This window comes from Peromyscus eremicus, chromosome 14 (genome assembly GCF_949786415.1).
Source record: "Peromyscus eremicus chromosome 14, PerEre_H2_v1, whole genome shotgun sequence".
NCBI lineage: Eukaryota > Metazoa > Chordata > Mammalia > Rodentia > Cricetidae > Peromyscus > Peromyscus eremicus.
The window spans coordinates 79,340,327-79,361,915 of NC_081430.1; the positions used below are offsets into that span (position 1 = coordinate 79,340,327).

Consider the following 21,589-nt stretch of genomic DNA (forward strand, 5'->3'; position numbering starts at 1 on the left):
CCCAGGGCTGACTCTAAGGAGAGTCCTATTTTCCTCCACAGCCCTGGACACCTGGTAGAAACACACACTGTGCTACTTATGGAGAATAGCTCCCAGGAGTTCCTAGAAAGGCCTCAAGTTGCAGTTCCTAGGATGAAGAAGGTTTTCCTGCTGGCTCCTGCTGAATCCAGCTGTCCAGCTAGTCCAGCAGGGATCCAGTAGAGAGGAAGAGGTTGAAGAAGTGTCACTTGACTGCCAGGAGAAGCTTGGCAACTTTCTGTCTTGGTCTTGAACACAGGCTACTCTGGAAACTCAAACCCAAGAAGAGCTTTGAAAGTGATTCACTCTCAAATAATGTAACTGAAAATGAGAGAGGATTATCTGCTGATGCCACTGTCCTGGAGAGGGCAGATCAGTAAAGAGAGAAATGACCTTGGTAGCCTTGAAATTTGTGCCCCTCAGCATCGCCCACTGGGAATGGTTTCTGCTGTTCCAGCCTGTTTAATCCTGGGTGTGTTATCTGCTGTCAGTTGGAATCATTGTTTAGGTCTGGGGTGCTCCCCTTCTTCTAGCTAACTGTCATAGCATAGCCCACCATAACATCAATGCTCTACTACAGACCCTATACACTGTGCTAGTTTAGAGGGGATAAGGGGCCTGTCTTGCCAGAGACTCCCTTCTAAGTGACATTGCCCACCATCTATCAATACAACTTTTTAGATCACTCATCATGGAATTCTCATGGCAACTTCGTGTTTCCACTCCATCACCCAGTTACAAAGGTAGCTGGTATAGATAGATGGGAGGAGGAGGAAGAACTTGACTACAAACACGTGGTGGCCAGTGGCTTTTTATATGGTCAGATTTTTAAAAAGATCAATTCCCCCTAGAGAACTTGACCTTTAAGACTGGAGAGAATTTTCCAGGTCAGCGGAGAGGGCTGCAAGTATGTTTGGAGAGAAAACTGTTGGTCTGTCAGGTTCTATAGTGTGCCAGAAGTAATAAACAAAATTGCCATGGTGGCAAGAGACAGGGATGCTGAGAGATTAAGGCCACAGCCTCAAGAGGAAATAGATCAGAACAAGAATGCAGTCCTCCATGTTGCGTCAGTCCCCAGTGGCTCTCTGCTACCAGCTCTCGTCTCTGCTGGATCTTTATGATTAAATCTCTCTGTCTCACATAGAGACAAGCAAAGTCTTGATGGTGAAGGAGGAAGGAGCACCATCTCGGGAGCTTTGTTTCCTGGGAGACATCCATCTTCTTGGTGCTATCACACAGCTAGTGTTGCTGTCCAAAGGACAGGCTTTTGAAAGCGGTACTTTCCCAGCTCCTCCTTGCTTACTAGAAGTCATAGATCAGCCAGGGGACAGAGGGCAACCTAGTGAGGATGCTAAGAGTGAGAATGGAGGGAACGCTGGGAGTAGTATCAGATTAGGAGAGCAGAGTGACTGAAGGCACTCAGGAGGAAGCTGTTGAGTACAGGGACACCACAGCAGAAGCTCGGCTGACCCCGGAGCATATTCAATCAATCAAGAAAGGCCGTAGCAGGGCATGTTTCTAGGAAAGAGCAAGCACAAGAAAATAACCTCCAAATACAGATTAACGTACCAGAGGGAAGCAAAGTGAACGAGCCTGAAGGTTTACAGCCAAGACAATAGGTAACCATCTTGCTGAAGGGGCTGTCATGCTGGTAACAGCATGTCCTCTGAGTCACCACAAACCAGAAAGAAAAGGTTAGAGACAGGGGAGGGGCCAATGAATGTCACGAGGGCTACACAAGGAGAAACTTAAACAGCTGATAAATCAAGACCAAAATGACTGGGGGAACTGGACTAGGGAGAGAGAAGACACCAGAAGGTATTCACTGTCGGCTCTACAGTCAAATTCCCCATATTTGGAGTATTAAGTTGCTGTCAAGACGCCACTTATTTTGAGAGAACCAACTCAGGGGCTCACTGCAGTGTCATCTGGATCACGACTAAGTGCTTCTCCAGGGATTTAATATGACATTAAATGGCAACTGGACCGGGCTCATGCGAGGACAGATTATCCATAATGTACCCACACATGCAGACACGTAGCAGAGAAGGTGGCAAGTCACTGGCTGACCTTGAACATGTACCAGTCTGTCCTGATCAGAACGTTTTTAGAAAAGCAAAATTTTCCGGAACAAATAAGTTTTGTTTTTAGCTTTAAATTCTTCTTTAATTTTAGTTAAGTTCTTTCCCATTAACAAATAAAATAATGGGTTTCATTGTGACATTCTCCCAATATATATCATTGTATTTTACACATATTTGTCAGCCCATCCCCCCCATCCCTCCTCCAAACTTCTGCTGGTTCCTGTCTCTCCTCATTCTTCCTCATACACTCAGTGAACGGAAGAGGTAAGAATATAACTTCTACGAATGATGACTATCATGCTACATGAGAATCTTTATGTGATGTGAGTTAGCAAAATCCTCAAATGGTTTGATTCTTGCAGAAAGTTCTTCAGTGGCATAGAGTCTACATATGTGTGGCTTGCTGTATCAAGTGGTCTGTCTTCAGCTAGCAGTCATGTACTATTGGCTTTGTGCCAGGACTTTAGACTGGAGTGGAAAGCACAGCTTGATTTCTCACTTAAAAAAAAAAAAGAAGAAGAAAACAACATCTTGAAATGTCAGCCTTCTGCCTTCTTTATGAGGCCAGGGGAAACCTAGCCAAAGGTAGAAAGGAATGCACACATATAACCGATACAAACCATCTAGTAATTGGATGGAAAGATCAGATCAAGAAGGATCCTCACTCACTGGCCTTGCCTTGCTTTTGTTCTTAGGAGTAAAAGAGAAAACTTTGACCTTAGGAGTCAGAAGAGTCCAGTGTAGACAAACCTTTATTAAGAATAAAAACTCCATTGGCTCAGGGTCTTACTTCCTAAATAGTCTCAAGGTGAACCAAGAGATTAAAAATAGTCTGTGCTGTATTATTATTCTTAGTTAAGACATTAGTCACATAATATTCCAAGACTTGCACTTCCAAAGTAGCTTTCACATCCAAAGTCTTTCCAAACCTAACATTTTACTGGTGAGTAAAAATAAAACAGAGATGTCTGAAGCTGAAGGGGACATTACCTTTGACAGCTTCTGACGTCCCCCCAAACCCCGGCTTTCCATCATATCTAATGTGAAATTGAGAAAATTCCCTTTCACTCTTTGAACTCAGCTTTATAATTTGTAAAATGAGAGGTCAAATATCTTCCAGCTTTAACATATAATTTGTTTGGAACATGTGCAGCACAGCCAATACTGTGCTCTTCCTTGAAGGAGGCCTCTGCTATTTAATTATAGTAGGTCCTGCCATTTGCATAGTTGACATCTGTGGCTTTGACTATTCCCAGAGACCCCCCAAAGGTCTGTAAGCTGCAATAACCTGTTATTTTGCAGCAGCGTGCTGTGAACTGGAGATATATAGGAGCCAGTCGCTTGTTTAATGAGTGAAATTAGCATGCAGACAAAACTCATATCTCCAAGAGGTTTTGTTACTGTTTGCTGTAGACTCAGAAGCCATAATTCTGTAGTAATAGGCATAAAACTGGGGATTCTCTTGGATCATGAAGATGTCAGTAGTATCTGTTACAAAATGTCAAGGGTTCGTTGAATACAGGAGTAAGTCAACCACACACCAATTTCCACCCCACTTCTTTTTTTTTTCCGATTCACCCCACTTCTATCACTACTGTGTCCTTAGTGAAGGTTCCTAAACACTTGAGTGGTGTCTCTCACACACAAGGAGCTTGTCTATCACACACAGTAGGGGGCTCTTGTTCCCCTTTCTAGTGATACTTTCTCAAACATACTGTTCTTCCGTGTGTCTGTATTTGTGTGTATACGTTGATCCTTCCTTTCTGAGAATATAAGATCCTTGGGAGATGAAATGCCAGCTTTTCTCATTTTTCTATCCTCAGTGCTGAGTAATGAGCTAACACATAATAAACATTTAGTAAACATTTGTTGAATGACTGAGTACCTTCTAGAAGAAGGCACTGTGCTAAGAGTGCATATTTTTCCTATTTGTATTTTGAAGTTATCATTATCTCAGAGACAGATCATATTATTTCTATTGTTTCAACAACAACAAAATCTCTAGAACCCAAGCAAGCAGATGACATCACTATGCAAAGTTACGCTGCCAGTGAGGGGTGTGTTCATATCCATTTGTCAGATTTCAGGGTTCAGGATTTTCCATCATACCATGATGCTACCTGAAAGCAGTAAACAAGAAACATTGCCGGATCTAGTGTGTGCACACGTGCATTCATGTGTGTAAGTGTGGGAGCACACAAGTTACAGAGCTCGTGTGGAACCCAGAAGACAATCCTGGCTGTCAGTCACCTTCTACCTTGTCTGAGACAGGACCTCTTTATTGTTTTTATACTGTGTATGTCAGGTTAGTTAGCCTGCCAACTCCCAGGGATTCTCCTGTCTCCATCTTCCATCTCCCCACAGGAGCCCTGGGATGGCAGGTGCTCACACTATGCATTCATCTTTTGTGTTCTGGGGATTCAAACTCAGATCCTCATGGTGTCACAGCAAACATGCTTACTCACTGAGCCTTTTCCTCAGCTCCAGTATTCCTCATAGAGCATGGACTTGCCTGGAGCTTGGTAGTGCCTAGATGACTGTAGTCAAGGCAATAGTTCCAGTATCACCAAGCTTGATGGTTATTGGGCAAACAAAGCTTCAAAAGATAAGGAGTCAAAAGAGGGATTCTTCCAAAGATCACTCAGCTTCTGTCCAAGCACCCGAAGGTGTCAAACTCAGTTCCCAGAATAGCTTTGCAATTAGCAAGGCCTTGGTAAAAGTTGGGTTGCTGCTATGTTGGGTTTGAAGGCTGGAACTGGAAAGTATTCATTCTTGACTCAACTAAGCAAGTCATTTGAAAAGCTGCTTTCATTTCTAGGTCTTGTGGTTTGGTCAAGACCTTTATACTCTTAACTTACAAATTGGGACCAGCTCTACCCTAGACCTTTGCATCATAATGTGTACTTCTGATAATAATGTTTAGGAACGAGTGCCCTAGAAGGTGAAAGGCCCTGTCTGACTCTAGTATTTCATAAGTTCAGGTGAGGACTCTTCACAGTGACCAGAAACCAGCATGCTCATTAATTACAGTCATATAGAGATCCAAGCCACCGGATGCCCTCAGAAGTGTCTCCTGAAAATACTGTTCATTCATCACACTGCTGCTACTAGCCTTGTTTATTTAACACATGCCATATAACCAGAATATCTCAAGGCATCACAATAAGCACTGCAAGAAAGATATTATTCCTGTTTTACCAGTTCGAGAGTTACATACATCACAGGTAGTAAAGTTTTTCTTACTCACATGGTTGTTAAGTCAACAGAGAAGTTAGACTTCTGACCAAAAGTATTCAGAGTCCATGGTTCCTCAACTCCATAGCAATGCTGCCTCTGGTAATAAAACTACAGCTTAAAGCAAGGTGGGTCAGATGGCTGTACGGCAATTGACTGACATGCTTTTGCAGTAAGAAAGACTAAAAGATCAAACCATACTGAGGTCAAACAGCAGTGCAAAGGGATAGATGGAAACATAAATTTGTTCACCAAAGCCAAGACACACACACACACACACACACACACACACACACACACACACACACACAAGTTTTGAGAAGGTGTAGTCATACTCAGAGACCCTAGATGGATAACTGATTATTAAGAGAATAAAGAAATTAGGGCCCACTTTCTGATCTCCCCCAAGCTAACTGTCTATGACAATGGAAGATAAATATTGAAAGGGAATTCCTCTGAATCTAACCAATTTACAGGAAATTGTGCAGATTCAACGTCATCTAATGCCTGACAGTGAACACTCACATGTGAACATTACCATAAATATGTGTGAAACTTCACACAAAAAAGTTTGTCTTCCCAGTGAGAGCCTGCCTTTAATTGTATGTATGAATATTACCCTTAGAGCATGTATTCCCTGGAAGGCGCAGGTTTTTGCTTATGCTAACAAATGATTATCCTCCCTAGCAAAAACGACTAAACAGTGTTCTGACAAATCAATTTTTCAAAGGCTATTTCTCTTCAGGAGTCAGTATCCCCTGCTCTATTCTGTTAGCAAGTGATAATATGACCAACACTCAATGCCTACAAATTGGGTTCAGAAGATCTTAGAGCCGGAAGGAAGTATATGATAATCTGACCCTGCCTCCAGGCAAAGAAATCATTGTCACTCTTTATATGAGAGTTTCCTTTCAATTACTAAGTGACTTGTCCAAAGTCAGAAGAGACTTGGAAACACAACAGCAGACTCCTTTGAGTCACCCAGATGTTGCTGGCAAAAGCCTTTTAGGTTGTTCCGTGGCTGCCCAACGGATAGATCTGAGAAGAAATTCTCCAAGAACACCTTTCCTGGGGCCTATGGATCCCCCTTTCATGATGTTCTTCTCGCCTTTCCCTTCTGGTTTCTGAATGATTCCATTTCCTACAAGTAGAAGCAGCAGGTTCTTGGAACAGTTTTACATCCCCCTTTATACCTCTTCTTCACACCGTCTCCTGCTGTGAAACAGTAGGTATTCAGCAGAGGGTCCCTTTTTCATTGGTGTCCTCCTAAGCTTCAGTGAAAAGCTGACCCTGGTGTAAGCTAACAGATCCATCCATTGTTTTTTCAATGCTATCTATGCACCCAGAGATGCAGAGGGCCCCATTTGCAAGAAGAGCCAGTGAAGAGAGATGACAGAAGAGCAGTTCCTCAGGTTCTGATGGGCTGGATGGGCCAAGAAGGGGTGAAATAGTTCAGGGGAGTCTTGGACTGTGAAACAGAGGACCACACAGAAGACAGATTTTCTTCCCTAAATCTCCTTCAGTGAATAGCTTATACCTGACCCTAGAGGCAAAAGACAGTGGCCCTAAGACTTTTCCTTCTTTATGATGCTTCCAGTACTCTGGCCATACCGACTTGCCTCGTTCAGGTTAGACAAGCCTTGTTCCACAAAATAGCTTATGGATATTTAAAGACATTGCCAAGTTTCAATCAATTTTTCAATTTCCAAATGGAAAGAGTAGTGTCTGGAACCTAGCTGGGCAGCACAACTGCAATGTGATACCGGGGGGGAAATGGACCAATGCCAATTATTTCCTGAGGATATTATGACCAGACTATTACTGCCCTAGAATAGTAAGTTTCCAAATGCATAACCTTTGGGATGGAAGAGAGAAGGAGAAGCCTGTGTACTTTCCCAGCTCTTGCTTGATCGAAAGCACTCTCCAAGATCTTGTATAAACTTCTGTTGCCTCACCCACCCCTCTACCGTCCATCATTTTGAGTTTCGGTGGACAAAACACCCTGTGTCCTGTGATCTTGTCACAGGACTCTTTGTCCAGAAACAATTTAGAAATAGGAAACTTAAGGAGGGCTTGGGAGCAGGACATGTCCAGTGGTGTCTGCTGATCCTGCATACCTGTGACGAAAGCAAAGTGTGAGATTAACACAAACACAATGGAGCCATGTAAGGAGTCCAGAGAGAAGTCCAGAGAAAGGTGATGCAGAATGGGCTACCAAGGAATGAAATACAAAAAGGTTACTTACACTGTTTCATCATTCTTGAACTCCAGCTCCCCATATGTATCTTCAAAGTCCTCACCACCACCCTTGGCTGTCCCTTCTACTGTCCTAAAAGGGACAATGACTGTGCCCCGGGCACCTGATGTCCTCAGAACCTTGACTTCCATAACACCGATACTTTCACTGACATGAATGGTGTCACATTCAAAAGTGAAAATTCCTGCATGGTCATCATCCAAGATGGTAACGGTGGCTACACAAGGGGAGGCCAGGATGGCCCGAGGCAAGGGGAGACTATTGAGCATTGCTGGGGGCATCCCTTCCTCCAGCTGCTCCTCTTCTACACGGACATTGCTCAGCCTCACAAAGAAGTGTTCGTCCTCCTCAAAGATGTCGTCGTCAATGATGCCCACCGAGAACTCCTTCTGGGTCTCTCCTGGCTTCAGAACCACCGTGCCCTCGGTGAACTCATAGTCAGCCCCTGCATTGGCGGAGCCATCCTCTGTTTTATAGTCCACATACATGGTCTTGGACACATCGCCTCCTTTCCTCACCACCGTCAGGAGGACAGCCCCGCAGTTCTCCAGGCACTGGTAAGAACATGGGTCAAAGAAGACCTTGGAGGAAAAGTCCTCAGGCTCATCAGTGTGCACCTCACTCATGCTGGAGGTCTTCTTGGCTTGCTCTGCCGCATGCTTCTTAAGTATATTGCCTGCACCAGTCATCATACGGGTGGCTTGGATGCGGTAGAAAGCACGGCTCTTCTGTTGGTGGGAAAGAGCATAGTAATTGGCCATCTCCACCAGCTGATCTAAGTCCTTCTCTGGGTGTTTTTGTTTCAGATCCTTAAGAATCCGGATCATCTCCCTGCGAGATTCATCTACCTCCTTCCCTTCCAAGGGTACCAGGTTCCCATCTAGAAAGTGAGAATTCATCATTTTCCCATCCATCTCAATGCCCTTAGGATGGTCACCCTCTGTCTCAATAATAATTCCTCGGTGTTTATCGGTGCGGTATTTTTTGTGCATGTACTTGTAGAAGAGCAGTCGCTTATCTGCCAGCCAAGCCAGCAGGACACACACTGGAAAGAAGAAGAGTGTAAGGAGGCCTTCCCAAACCTGGACCACACCAGGAGAGAAGACCGCCAGGATCATATAGAGCCAGATATAGGCAAAGATGCTCCACGCAGCAGTGACAAAGAAGACTCGCAGGTGCTTGATCTTCCGAGTCTCCCCATCTGGGATCACGTAGACACAGATGCCAATGATGATGAACATGTTGAAGGCGGCACTGCCGACGATCGTAGATGGTCCTAGGTCCCCAGCAATGAATCCATGACCACACACCTCAATTAAAGACAGGAGAATCTCCGGAGCAGAAGAGCCCAGGGCCATCAGGGTCAGATTGGAGACAGTTTCATTCCAGACCCGAATTGTAGTTGTGCTGGTCTCTCCATTGGGCTTTTTGATAGTCACTTCCCTCTCTTGGGAGGTGATAACTTCAATAGATGCCATGAAGCGGTCAGCAATGATAGACACCCCAAGAAACATGTATATCAGGGCCACAAAATAGACAATGACCCTGGCAATCTTGTCTCCAAGGGAAGGGTTCTCTGGATACCAGATTGGCAGGATGACACCCTCCTTGCAGTCCGATGATCCTGAACAGGACTCATTGTTCTGCCCTGCACTGGGCACATCCCCCAAGTTGCCAGCCTCTGCTCGAAGACCATTCAGGAAGAGCACAAAAGTAACCAGCCCAAAATGGAGGAAGGCAGAGGTGAGAGGCTGCAACCGTAACCACGCCATACACAAGACTTAGATTTTGGCTCCACCACAGCACCAATGGTCCTCCTGACAGGCCCGAGACCTACAAAAAAAATCAGAGAGGCAGGAAAAGACATGAGAAAAAAAAATGGGGGCAACAAATGGCAGGTGTCCACCAACACAAATGGATGGTTCACCTCGATTGACATATGGCACTGACACATGGGGCCGTCTCTCACTCGGAAAAATAGATGTCAGTGGGAGACACAAATAGCTTCTCTGTCCTCAAAAAACCATCTGGTGGAGACTCGGTTGAAGAATGGTTTGAAATAGCTGGCAAGGCTAGGAATGGAAACCCAAGTGATACCTCCTAGTCCGAAGCTGTAACTCCACTTGTCCCCAGAATCAACTTAAAATAGGACCTTATGCCCTGGGTCTTTCTTCCCACTTGTTCTGTTGCTAGAAACCCCATTCTTCCTTGCCCTGCTTTCATGCTCAAGAATCTTGCAAAACATGGGCTTGCCAGCGTATATGCTGAATTGAGCTGTGTTTTTAATGGGCTGGTCCCTGATATAGGCCACCTTGTTCTGTGTGTAATTGAGCTCTTGTGGGTAAAAGCTCCTTCCTCAAATACAAAACTTCTGGAGGCAGCCAGTAATTCTGAGGCTTCTTGTAAAAATAATGAAATCCATTTCATAGTGACTGCTGTCTGCACCGCGGCTAAACTAAAACTCTGTGCCTGTCCACTGTACCTCTCAGCCCTCCCATTAAACCTCGCTTAGAACAGGCTACGGATTATTCAGCCACTGAATTCTGAGTGAAAACATGGAAAGGGGCCAAGGAGTAGAAATCGTTACTAATGAAGCACGTGGACGGCTCTCATAAACAGTTTTGTGAAGACCTGAAGAATATTTGGGGGTGGCATGCAGCCTTATCTGTTGAGCCCAAAGCACTGAGTCATGACTGTGTGTTGAGGAGACTAGAAGCCACTCAGTATGTTCTACCGAGGCTACGAGCATCTGCTCGCTTGTGGCTGTAAGTCCTTTACTGCCTGGCTCACTTGGACAGAACAGGAAGGGAAACAACCAAGCAGTAGATTTTATAGGCGAGTCATCCACTTGCCCCTCGCTGCTAAAATCCTGTGGAGTGTGGCTGGTAATGCTGGGATGTGGACTTCCATTTGTGCAGCCCCTTGAAGGCATCAAGGCCCCCATCTTCCGCTTTGGCTGTTCTTTCTCCATTGGGTTCTCATTTCTGAAAGCATCACCCCCACCTGCCCAGCTATAACAGGTGTCAGTCTTGCCAGCCTTCCCCTCCCCTCTGCTCTGTGTCCAGTCCTGCACGAAGTTCTAGTAGCTCTCTTTCCAGCCTTAACCATCATGGTTCAACCCACCATTGTTCCTTATCCGCTGGACCGGCTACAGTGACCTTCTCACTAAAAGCCTCACTCCAACTCTTACCAGAGAAAAAAATCTCAATTCTGCTTTCCTCATTCAGTCATAGTAACATTGGGGTTCTGGGATGAGAACCAAGGACCCCACACTTGCTAGACAAGTGCCCTACCACTGAAAAATATTTCCAGTCAACCATAGTAATAAACAAACAGCAGCCCCCCACATACATAAAACCACAGATTTAAGCATATCACCACCCCCCAGTTGAAGCTCTTTCGTAGTTTTTTTCTTGCTCTTGGTGTAAATCCTTGATTCCCTACCATGACCAGCAATAAAGCCTCTTAGCCGCTCCCTCCTCCCTTATCTTCCTCCTTTGCCACTCCCTCATCACAACTCAACAATGCCCTTTCCTCATTTCACCCTGATTATACAAGCTCGTATCTACCTCAGGACCTTTGCATGTGCCATTATTCATGCCTGAAATGAGAATTTCTTCTTTGTACCTTCCAATCATGACAATGCTTTGTATCAACGGGGTGTCACTTTCTCAAACAAACAAAAATTTCCTCTGACTGCTAAAAACGGTCCGGTTTCTCTGCTATGTCCTCTCATTGGCTTCTTTCCCTCTATGGCATTCTAAATACTTAGAAATTGTATGTTTATTTCCTAGTATTAGATGATTAATGTCTTATCCATTAAGCTGTGATGACGTAAGAGCAAGGTTTGGGTCTCCCCTGTTTACTGTGGAATCCTGAGTAGGTGTTAGCCGTGTTTGGAAAATGAGTGCTTTTGAAACAGATAAATGTAGCCGCCAAAAAAGCTTCCAGAGAGATCAGTCAGCCTTCTTCAAAAACTATTTTATCATCTAAATTATAGCTAATTGCTTTGGAAATATATAAAGATCTCGTAGACAAATCATAACTCGATTTTAGAGGTTGTGCAGTCTCTCTTTAAAGTCCTAAAACTCACAGACAGAAATTCCCTCCTGGACAAAGGATATCCAGGACAAAGGTCTTTCTTCCAAAGAGCTATAGATTAACTCCACTTCATATTGCCCAGAACAGCAGCCAAGTGCTGGGACCCACACTAGTTCAGGAACTGATCATCATCGTAACAATGGCTTAGAGCCTCTGTCCTTGACCTCACTTGGAGGATAAGGGGTCATGAAATGACCATGGAGGATCAGAGTGCTTGAAGATGTTCAGCATCACACCCAAAGCTTGAAAATGCTCTCGGAGCTGTGATGTCCACAGAGATTCTCCATTTACAGGTCTGACACTCATTCACCCTTGAGAAATGCGGACAAAGGAGGATTTGCCTTCTGGTCTCTACTTTAAAAACTTCTGACTTGGTGGATTCTCATAAGCCCCATGCAGGAGGAGATGGAGGTGGGCACAGCTGAAGCAGCTTTTAGTCAAGAGCCCACAGGGTGACAGGAGGTACCATCCCCAAGTGGGTGGGCATCCACAGGTGAGAAAGGACATGGGTCATCATGGAGATAGTTGTCCTGATCGACAGGGCAAGGACTCACTCTTATTCTACACAGCGGAGACTTAAGAGAGCCTTGTTCTTAGTTACCCTTCAGTCCTGTAGACATATTGTGGTGCCAGGTTATCATGGGGAATGCCCTGTCTCGGGGCCAGAATCGGAGGCTGGTTTCCTGAGAAAACAAGCAAGCCTAAGTAAGGCAAGAGCAAAAGGAAAAGTCAGAAAGGTGCCTGGCTAGTAAGCACCTGCACCAGTGTCTGGGGGTGCAGAAAGAACCTCGGTGCCTGCTTTCTCTTTCTGCACTCTGCCCCCTCAGGAAACAGATTCTGGCTGCAGTATCGTTAGACTGTAAGGGGACAGCACCACTGACCAAGCCGATTCTTGTTGTTGTTGTTGTTTTAATGCTATTGTTCCAGGACCAAACACAAACTGAGGCAGATGCTAATCTTTTAGGGTGTCTCCTTACCCTTTTAAAGACCCAGACTCAGGAATAGAGCTCAATTTGAAAAAAGATATTCACAGTAATTGCTATGTATAAGCATTCACTACATGCAATCATGCTACTTGTAATTTTTATAACAACCTTATGTAGTTAGTAAAATTTTTATTTCTATTTTTATATTTTGGAGAAAATGTCTTATTTAACTCATTTACTTAAAGTGTAAGGCAAAAAAAATCATTCATAGAGCCAAAATACACAGGGAAATGGCATTCAAGGTACGGTTTTAGCCACTCAGTGTTACCAAAATGTCCCGTTTTGTTGTTGAACATGAATGGCCCCAGTCATCTTCCAGTGTGATGTGGACTCGGGAGCAATGTGTCTGTGAAGTTGTTCCCACATAGGAGACACTAGCCATTTGACAGAGCTTCAGAGTCCCCAGGCTCGGGACTACCCTGGCTGTCACCCACCTGAATATTCTTCTCATCATTCAGCTTGACAAATATTGACAAATGCCTGTGATTTGCCACAACATGCCAGTGGGTAACATGAAAAAACGAGACATGGTGTTTGCCCACAAAAGCACACTTGAGTAGGAGTAGAAAGAGACACAAAAATAGACAGTTTACCCACAAAGTGTGGGGGCAAGGGCAGAATGCTATGGGTACTCAGGGAAGACGCGGAGCCAGCTTGGAATTCAGGGAGGCGGTTCTGAAGGAGATGATCCCTGAAATAGGTCTTCAAGCATGAGTGAGCTTTAAAAAAGAAGAAAAGGAAGAAAGTAGGAAGGGCATTCCAGTTAAAGAGAAAAGCCCAGGCAAAGACATGGAGACTTGAGAAAGGCTGCTGTGTGCCTTGGATTACACTGTGGGGAAGAGAAGCCAGAAGACAGATGAAGCTGGATGGCAGGAGAGTGCTCATTCACCACATGTATTCTCTGGCAGGCTGAGAAGATGGGATTTTATCCTAAGACAAGGAAAACCAATGATGGGATTCTAAATAGGAGAATAACACAGTCTGTTTATAGTTCAGGAAAAAAAAAAAAAAAAAAACATTTCACCAAAGGCTTAGGATGGCTCTAAGGAAGAAGAGACTGGAATAGGAAGATTAGTTCAAAATAGATTTGGGAACAGAGCAAATGCAGATAAAAAGGAGCTATGGTCCATTCCACACAGAGTGACCCTCTGCTCCCACCCTGCTCCTTCAGCAGAACGCATGTCCTGGCTCAGCTCACGACCTCCTGTCTCCTTCCTGGCTTACTTTCCTAATGTGGTCCCCCCCAACCCCCCAGGGCCTTCTGCAAGGTGTCTGTGTCCTCAGCAGTAGCTCCCGACATCTTTTAATATTGCTGGCAAATTTAATTAAAATCACTGTTCCTCTGCTCATCCAGATCATTAATAAAACAATGCCACCAGACCAGACTGAGCAATTCTCCCTCCTGCTACGCCCTCCACTTTCTCCAATGGGAACAGAGCTTAGGGCCTGTCACCAGCCTCGGTAGAGTCATTCTACTCTGCTTCTAAATCTGGGCCCCGCACAGGCGTCACAGCCAATTTACATTAAAGTTATAGGTGCAGGCCCGGCTGCACTCGCTCTGACATGTCATCTGGATGCAAGCACACGGCAGAGCTCCCTGTGTTCTCTGTGCCCACCACAGGGGATGTTTGTGTAGAGTCCATGCAGGTGCCCAACTCCCTGCTTTGTCTAAGAGGAATGGATGGAGATAGATGTGTCTTCGGATGCTCAGGTAGAGCATCCAAATAACACAATTAGAACCCAGATCCACGAAGGAAAACATGATTATACATAATGCTTCTCCTGCATTATTTCCTGTCTTCCCAGGGAAGGAGGCATGGTCAGATCCATTCTGCAGATGGCACATTAGAGCTCAGAAAGGCTAAGTCATTTGGCCAACATCACAGTTACTAAGACTAAGTTAGTAAGTCAGTAGACATCTGAATTTTGGAAGTCTGCTTCAAGAATACATGATGTTGGGTCTCAGGTTTGAGGATCCTTTTTTGAGCAAGAACCCAGAGAGAATGAAGTGAGTCTTTCTGGGTGCAGAGTCCCCCGCACCCCGGAGGTCCTACATACTCCAGTACTTGAAGCAATAGTAAGCCTTGAATTTGAAAGCAGAAAGCAAGATTGATTCCCAGTTGAGTATCAGTGAGTGGGAGACCCTGGAAAGTCCATGATACTCTTGGGGCAATACCTGCATCATCTATAAAGCTCAGGTTGGGTTTAGTTATTCAACTCAAAGATACTTAGGTCATCAGGAAAGGGCATATTTAAGTTAGATCAGCCCAGAGCAGTGGGAGAGCCAGGCTTGTAATTTAGACTCCCAAGGAAAACTCAGAGGATAAAGAATAAGCCAAGGGAGGGTGGTGGGAAGAAAAGGCTGAGACAAGGTCAAGGAGAGTTTTCATTCTGAATTTACCAAAAGCCTCTTGGATTGAGTCCATTTTGTAAGCAACTGTTCTGTGTCCGTTTAGGGTCAGGCACTGCACTTCTGATTGGGGTACAGCCATGAATGAGTTATAACTCTTATCCAGACTTATAGAGTTTATTTTCTGATGAGGGATGGAGAAAAGCAAGTAAAGATAAGAATTAAATATAATCACACCCTGGGAAGTCATTAATACCCTTTCCTTGCTCTGCTCTGAGCACTCAGGTGGGTGGCTCTAGGTGGATGCGAGAGTGGCTGAAGCGTGGTAGAGCTTTCAAATAACGTGGACAATCTCACAGCAACATGTTGCACAGTCCTCCCTTCTCCAATCACATACAAACGTCATCTTTTGCCTTCTCTTAACCCTCTCATGATTTAATGGCACCTGAACCATATGATGATGTCATAGACCCTGCCAACATTCTGCCAGGAAACCCCACACACAAGAAAAGAAAGTCCATAGACAGAGCAGAATCTCCTCATTCCATGTAAGAATCATAGACTTCAAAGTGACAATAAAAATGAGCACGTGCCTCCATTAAGAGCCCATTCAATGGCTGGTACTTTTGTGTCTTCTGTTTAACACCTCACAGTGCTGCGGTGAGACAGGCATTGTTCTGTGTTCTAGAAATAAGGAGATCTGATAACCCACAGGAGGTCCATTAGCCAAACAAGTGGCACATCTGAGTTTTGAAACTCAGTATGTCAAATGCAATGTCTGCTTCTAAGCCCCAGGGGATGAAATGATGCTGGAGGAGTAGAGCAGCAATCTGGATCCTAAGACACTCTACTTCTTCTGGGAAGCCTTCCCTAGCAATGTCCTCTTTCTCTACTTTAAAAATGAGTGATTTGTTTTCTTAATACTTTGATCCACTCAGAAGGATGTTTATGCTGTCTTGGGATTATTTATGTACAGGCCCAACATCTATACATTTCAGGACGTTCCATGAGGGATTTCAACTCAATGTAGGGAAGATCTTGTTGTTTAAGTTTTTTTTAAAAAAAAAATATTTATTTTTGTGTATGAGTGGTTTGTATGCATGTATGTATGTGCACCACATGCATAAAGTACCTATAAAGGCCAGAAAAGAGCATCATCTCCCTTGGAACTGAAATTATAGACAGTTTGGATCTGCCATGTAGTTGCTGGAAACCAAACCCAGATCCTCTGCAAAAGTAGCCAGTGCTATTAATTACTGAACAATCTAATCTATCCATTCTTTTGTTTGAGCTTTAGATGAGTGACTATTCTCAATGAAAGTCTACTGATAGGGGCCAAGAAGTTGAATTTGGATATACCTTCTCTCTATAAAATTCCATGATTCAAAGATACTTATAATTTACTAAACTTATAAAATCTAGAGAATCTGGGGAGTCACCGATACCAAGGACAGTCCAGAGACCTGGGAGGAGTGGAGCCTCTGCTTAGGTTAAAGGAATCTACATCTTCACATAGTCCTCCTTCAACTGGAGACAGGGATGGAAGTAAGTCTGCATTCTAGAGATGTCTGTGTATCAGGATGACCTAGGAGCCCTGAAAAGTGTAGACATCTAGATTTGACTTCAGCTCTAAGTTTAGGCTTCCTAGGAGTAGAGCCTAGATATTTGTGTTTTTATAAAGTTCCTCCATTGATCTTCAAGAGACTGCTAAGTTTGAGAACCTTGGGAAAGAAAACAGGGATCTGACTATGTATGTTTCTCAGGGATTTCAATCATTAAGGATTTTCCTAGGCCAGGAGGACTTCCACTGGATCACGAGTTGACCTACAAGTGATTACAGTAGAGCCTTGCTATGTGACGGACGAGCATCTCACCTTCATGAACTTCCATTTGCTTTCATGCATTGCCAAGGATAGCATTCTCCATCTACATAAGGACATTTGTCCCTTTGTTGCTCTCTCTAAACTTTTACTGAGGATACATAAAAATAAAGTTCTCTTATCTTCACAGGAAAGTGATGCTGCTCATCTGTTTTCAGTGAAATATATTTCTAGTTATTTTTCCTTTTGGTGATGACAGCACAGGTCATATCTAGTTTCTGGGGTCTTTTTGTTCATTCATTCATTCACTCTCAAACTTGTGCTTGTGTGAAGCTTAGTACATGAGTGACACAGGCTGACTTGTTGTGAGAGGTCACTCTAAACCTTTGTTCTAAACTTATTTTCCCTCACAAACTAAAAAAAAAAAGCCAGTTCTAAGAAGGGTTAGGGATTTTTATCATATTTCTGTATCCCCAGTGCCTTAATTAATGTCTAGCATATAGTAGATACTTAGTATAGATTTATTGAATGGCTGTGAAAAAAAAAATGTTAGTAAGAACCATATCTACTGATTTCCCTGATCCTTGGCAATGTTCAACTGGAGGCTGGAGAACCATCTGTCAGGGATGCTGTGAGCAAAGATTTTCAAATTTGAGTAATATGAACAAAAATATAATCCTTTTTGAGAAGCACACACTACATTGGAGAAAAGTGACAGAAAACTGAGTAATTAGGACAAAACAAGTATTATATTTGGAAGCACATACACTGATGTGCCAAGAAAGTTTGAAGTAGAAAGGGTTAGAATGGCATGGGATCACTGGACCAGTTCCACGACCCAGCTAACATTATATCTATGACCTGAGAAATGAATAGGAGATAAGTAGGTGAAAGCTAGTGTACTGCCAACAAGGGCAGCAGGAAGCCCATTCTAGAAGGAATATGTGGAAATTTGAATGAGCAGTATGCATTTAGAGAAAGGCAGACAATGTGCTGTGGCAGAGGGCATCTGCAAACAGCTGTGGAATTAGGTGAGGAATCTCTACAAGGCCTTGGATGCCTAGCCAAAGAATTTGGGCATCACCTTGGAAAATATGAGGAACAATATAAGCTGAAAATTTTTAAGCAGAGGAGAGATAGGATTAAGCTTTTCTTTTGGACAAACAGTCTCAGTGATAGCATCACAGAAACTCCATGGATGAACAAAAGCAGGGCCTACTGGAGGCTGAGGCCAGTTTCAACTTTCTCAGCATGAAGGGGAAGGAGGAGGAGCAACTAATGCTGAGGAAGCCATGGATTTCCAGGCTACCTCAGGTAGAATCAGTCTAAGTTGTAGAACAATAACAACAAGGTGACAGACAAAGGCAGGAATGAAGAGTCACAGCAAGCTCATCATGTCAGCATCCTCTCCATCACACTGGTCCTCCAACGGATGCTCCTTCTGCTTCACAGATCCAGGCTCAAAGCAATGGAAGTTGGAGGAATCAGCACAAAGGCATCCAAGTCACCTGCCTACATAGCTCAGGACTTTATGGAACACTGGACAAAGAAGACCGGCAAGAGTTCTAGACCTTCCAGGAAGAGAGCATAAAGTCCTTGGAATTCAACCAAGGCACTAGTGTGCTCCTCAGTTTCATAGAGGTAAAGGCTTTTGTTGATTCAGTTGCCCAAATGTGACAGGCTTTGGAGACACACTGATGGAGCCTGCCTGTCCACACCCACAATGAGCACACAGAAGTATACACAAGATCAGTATCTAAATTCAAGCAAAAGATCCAGGAACTTAAAGACACTGACTGAGAACATTAGAGAAGGTGTGGAGTTAGACATCTCTTGTCTGTCAAAAAAAAGAGTGTACTCACATAGAAGAAACAGAATCCATTGAATGCATCACTCCTAGGAAATAGTGCTGGGGGGTATTATTTTATTTTATTTTTAAGAGATACAAAGTGTTAAGATTAACTCAAACCCAAGTTTGAGTACAAGAAAACTTTATTCTGTTTTTTGATTCCCTGGTGTTGGTGGTGGTGGTGATGGTAGTAGTGATGGTGGTGGTGGTGGTGGTGGTGGCAATGGTGGTGGTGGTGGTGGTGGTGGTGGTTGTATCTGCTGAGTACTTGTGTGTCCATAAAACTTGTAGGTTCTTTGAAGATCATGTTGCCTGTATATGTTCTCAGATTCTTTGAGTGCAACTATGTGTCACACTCTGGTCTAACTTCTATCCAGTTAGAATTAAATATCTCATCTTGCCTACTATTACATCTGCCAATCTTTCCCCAACTCTTACAGTCTGCTCCCCACAAAACATTTTTTTTTCTGAGACAGGACCTCACTGTGTAGCCCATACTGACTTTACTATCCTGCTTCAGTCTTCTGGGTGCTGGGATTACAGGCTAGTGCTACCAAAACCAACCAGAGATTTTTGAAAAATACCCACCATAGAGATCATGCCATTCCTTGCATCTCAGCTGTTCTGGATGCTCCTTTCCTCTTCAACTACTAATTGGCTGACTTTACCTCCTGTTGATATGCTTTCCAGTCCATGAAGATAAAGCTAGCTAATGTTTCTAACTATAGATCTATCTCACAGTCTTTACATTTAATGGTCTTTGCCCCAGATATCCACATATGTTCCTTTTTCATTCCATTCTGATTTCAAATACTACCTTCCTCCCCTTTCATCTGATCTGAAGGTGGCCCTTCTCCAGGACTCTCTGCCCCATCATTTCTCATATCTCTCATAGCACATATCACTTGTTTAACACATTGTTGCTTTTGTCTATTTGTTTGTTAACTTATCAAGAAATAAAAATTTTATCTGGGCAAGAGATGTGCCCTTTCTGTTCACCACAGTGCTTCAGACTAGAGTCTGGCATAAGGAGGACTCAATACATATTTATTGAATGAACGAATGATGACTGTAGGTTTAAGTGACTTGGAAACCATGTGCTGTTGAGAGGAGACTTCAAGCTTCTGGATGACCCTTGGGAAGAAAAGTCAATAGTTATAGATAAAGCCCTCAGAAAATACCAAGTTTTGTTCTTTCAGAAGAACCAAAAGAACCATGTGGTGCTAGAGCATCGTCTGAAGTCCCAATCAGCCCAGGTCCTCCACTCATTTGAGCAATCTTGCCTGCATCTGCTTCTTATTCCAGAGGATGTGAGAGTGACAACCAGTACTTACTCTACATCATTCATTTAGCAAAGATTTAGCTAGTCGATGTGCCAAGTGTTTACAAAGGCCTTCTTACTTGCATGATCTCCTTTTATTTTTCTTGTGGGGGTGATCACACAGATGAAGAATCCAGTGTTCAGTCAACTGTCAAGATGTCTACACCGATAAGTATGGAGCCAAGAGCAAACCTTCCTACGCTGACTACAAAAGTCTCCTTCCATCCGACCTGAAGGAGTATGAGGAAGGGCCAAGAAAGAGCAATCCCTGAACTGAAAGGACATTGGGGCAGTGGACAGAGGTGTGGGAACCATAGCAGAGCCTAGAACAGATGTTGGTCTTCTTCCTGCCCCCGGCTGTTCCACAGAGACCACCTCCAGATTCTACTGTTGACATTACTCATGGTGAGAGTGCTGACATCCTCCTGACTTGTGGCTGAGGGGAGCTGGGAATCACTCTCCTTTACACAGGTTTTCCTTAGACCCCCTTCCTATGGTTTGGTTCATTTTAATACTACTTCATTTATCTTAAGTTTTAACATGTTGAAACATGGAATTCAATCACATCATTGCCTAAAGGAAAAACAAATGGAGTCTGGCCAGCAGTCAGGGTCATCTCTCTGAGATATAGCTGGGGGTTTCTTTCAAACATTCAACTCCAGTGGTGTGTGGGCCTCCCCTTCACAAGGAGCATCTTCTAACTGCTGTCTTTAAAGCTGTGCTCTCTCTCTCTCTCTCTCTCTCTCTCTCTCTCTCTCTCTCTCTCTCTCTCAATTCCCTTCAGATTCCCTTCAATTTCCCTCTCCCTTTGGTTCCTTCTGGGGAGCAAAAAGGCACAGGCACAAGGTAGTTCTTCTTGCCTGACTAGGGAGGGAGTATGGTGGTGTGGGCGGTATGGGCGGAGCTTTTGGAAGGCTCCTGGGCATAGTGTTTGTATTGGATTCTTAATGGTTTCGTTTTTAACATATTTTTCCTAGGGAAAAGAAGTGCTGAAGTTGAGATTGAATAGTTAAAGCCTTTGGGGGCCTAGAGCACTGCCAGTCATTCTAAGAAAGCCCTTGAGTATTGTAGTCGAAGGCTGCTAGAGACCGCACACTGAGGAAGGTCAACTAAGGATCATTGAGTAGATCCAGTTCCTGAAACTGGTGGATATCCTGTTGCAGACAATGCACAAGTGGCTGGAAATAAGTCAGAGGCATGGGGAGCTAGAGGCACATGCTCCAGGAACATGCTGGAGTAATAGCACAAGTCACCAGGGAAGACTGCCAAGGAACGATGGAGAAAAGGAAAAGTGGGAAGGGGACAGATTCTTTGGGCAGAAATGAATGAGGGACCGTAGGAGAGCTCTGCCCACCAAAAGCCTAGCAAGGGAAGTTCTAAGAAGCTAATGGTCAGCATTATCTGATGGAGGTGAGGATGGAGTGAGAGAGTGTTCACCAGTCTGGAGAGTGAGAGGTCTTAGGGTAGAAGGTGAAGGAAAGTGAGAAATGATGAGCAATGGAGGGATGAGGAAATAGAATAATGATCACTGTACAATTTCAATACTTTAATAACGGTGAGATGAGGAGA

General features: G+C 44.0%; 1 protein-coding gene across 1 annotated transcript in view; it reads right to left on the minus strand.

The window, feature by feature from the left end:
• Window positions 1-9,379, minus strand: part of Slc8a3 (solute carrier family 8 member A3) — a 122,275-nt gene extending 112,896 nt beyond the window's left edge. Inside the window, exon 1 of the mRNA XM_059279268.1 lies at window positions 7,582-9,379. Within this exon, the coding sequence (XP_059135251.1) occupies window positions 7,582-9,365 (1,784 nt within the window). The 5' untranslated portion in view covers window positions 9,366-9,379. The remainder of the gene's footprint in view (window positions 1-7,581) is intronic.
• Window positions 9,380-21,589: the final 12,210 nt, after the last annotated feature.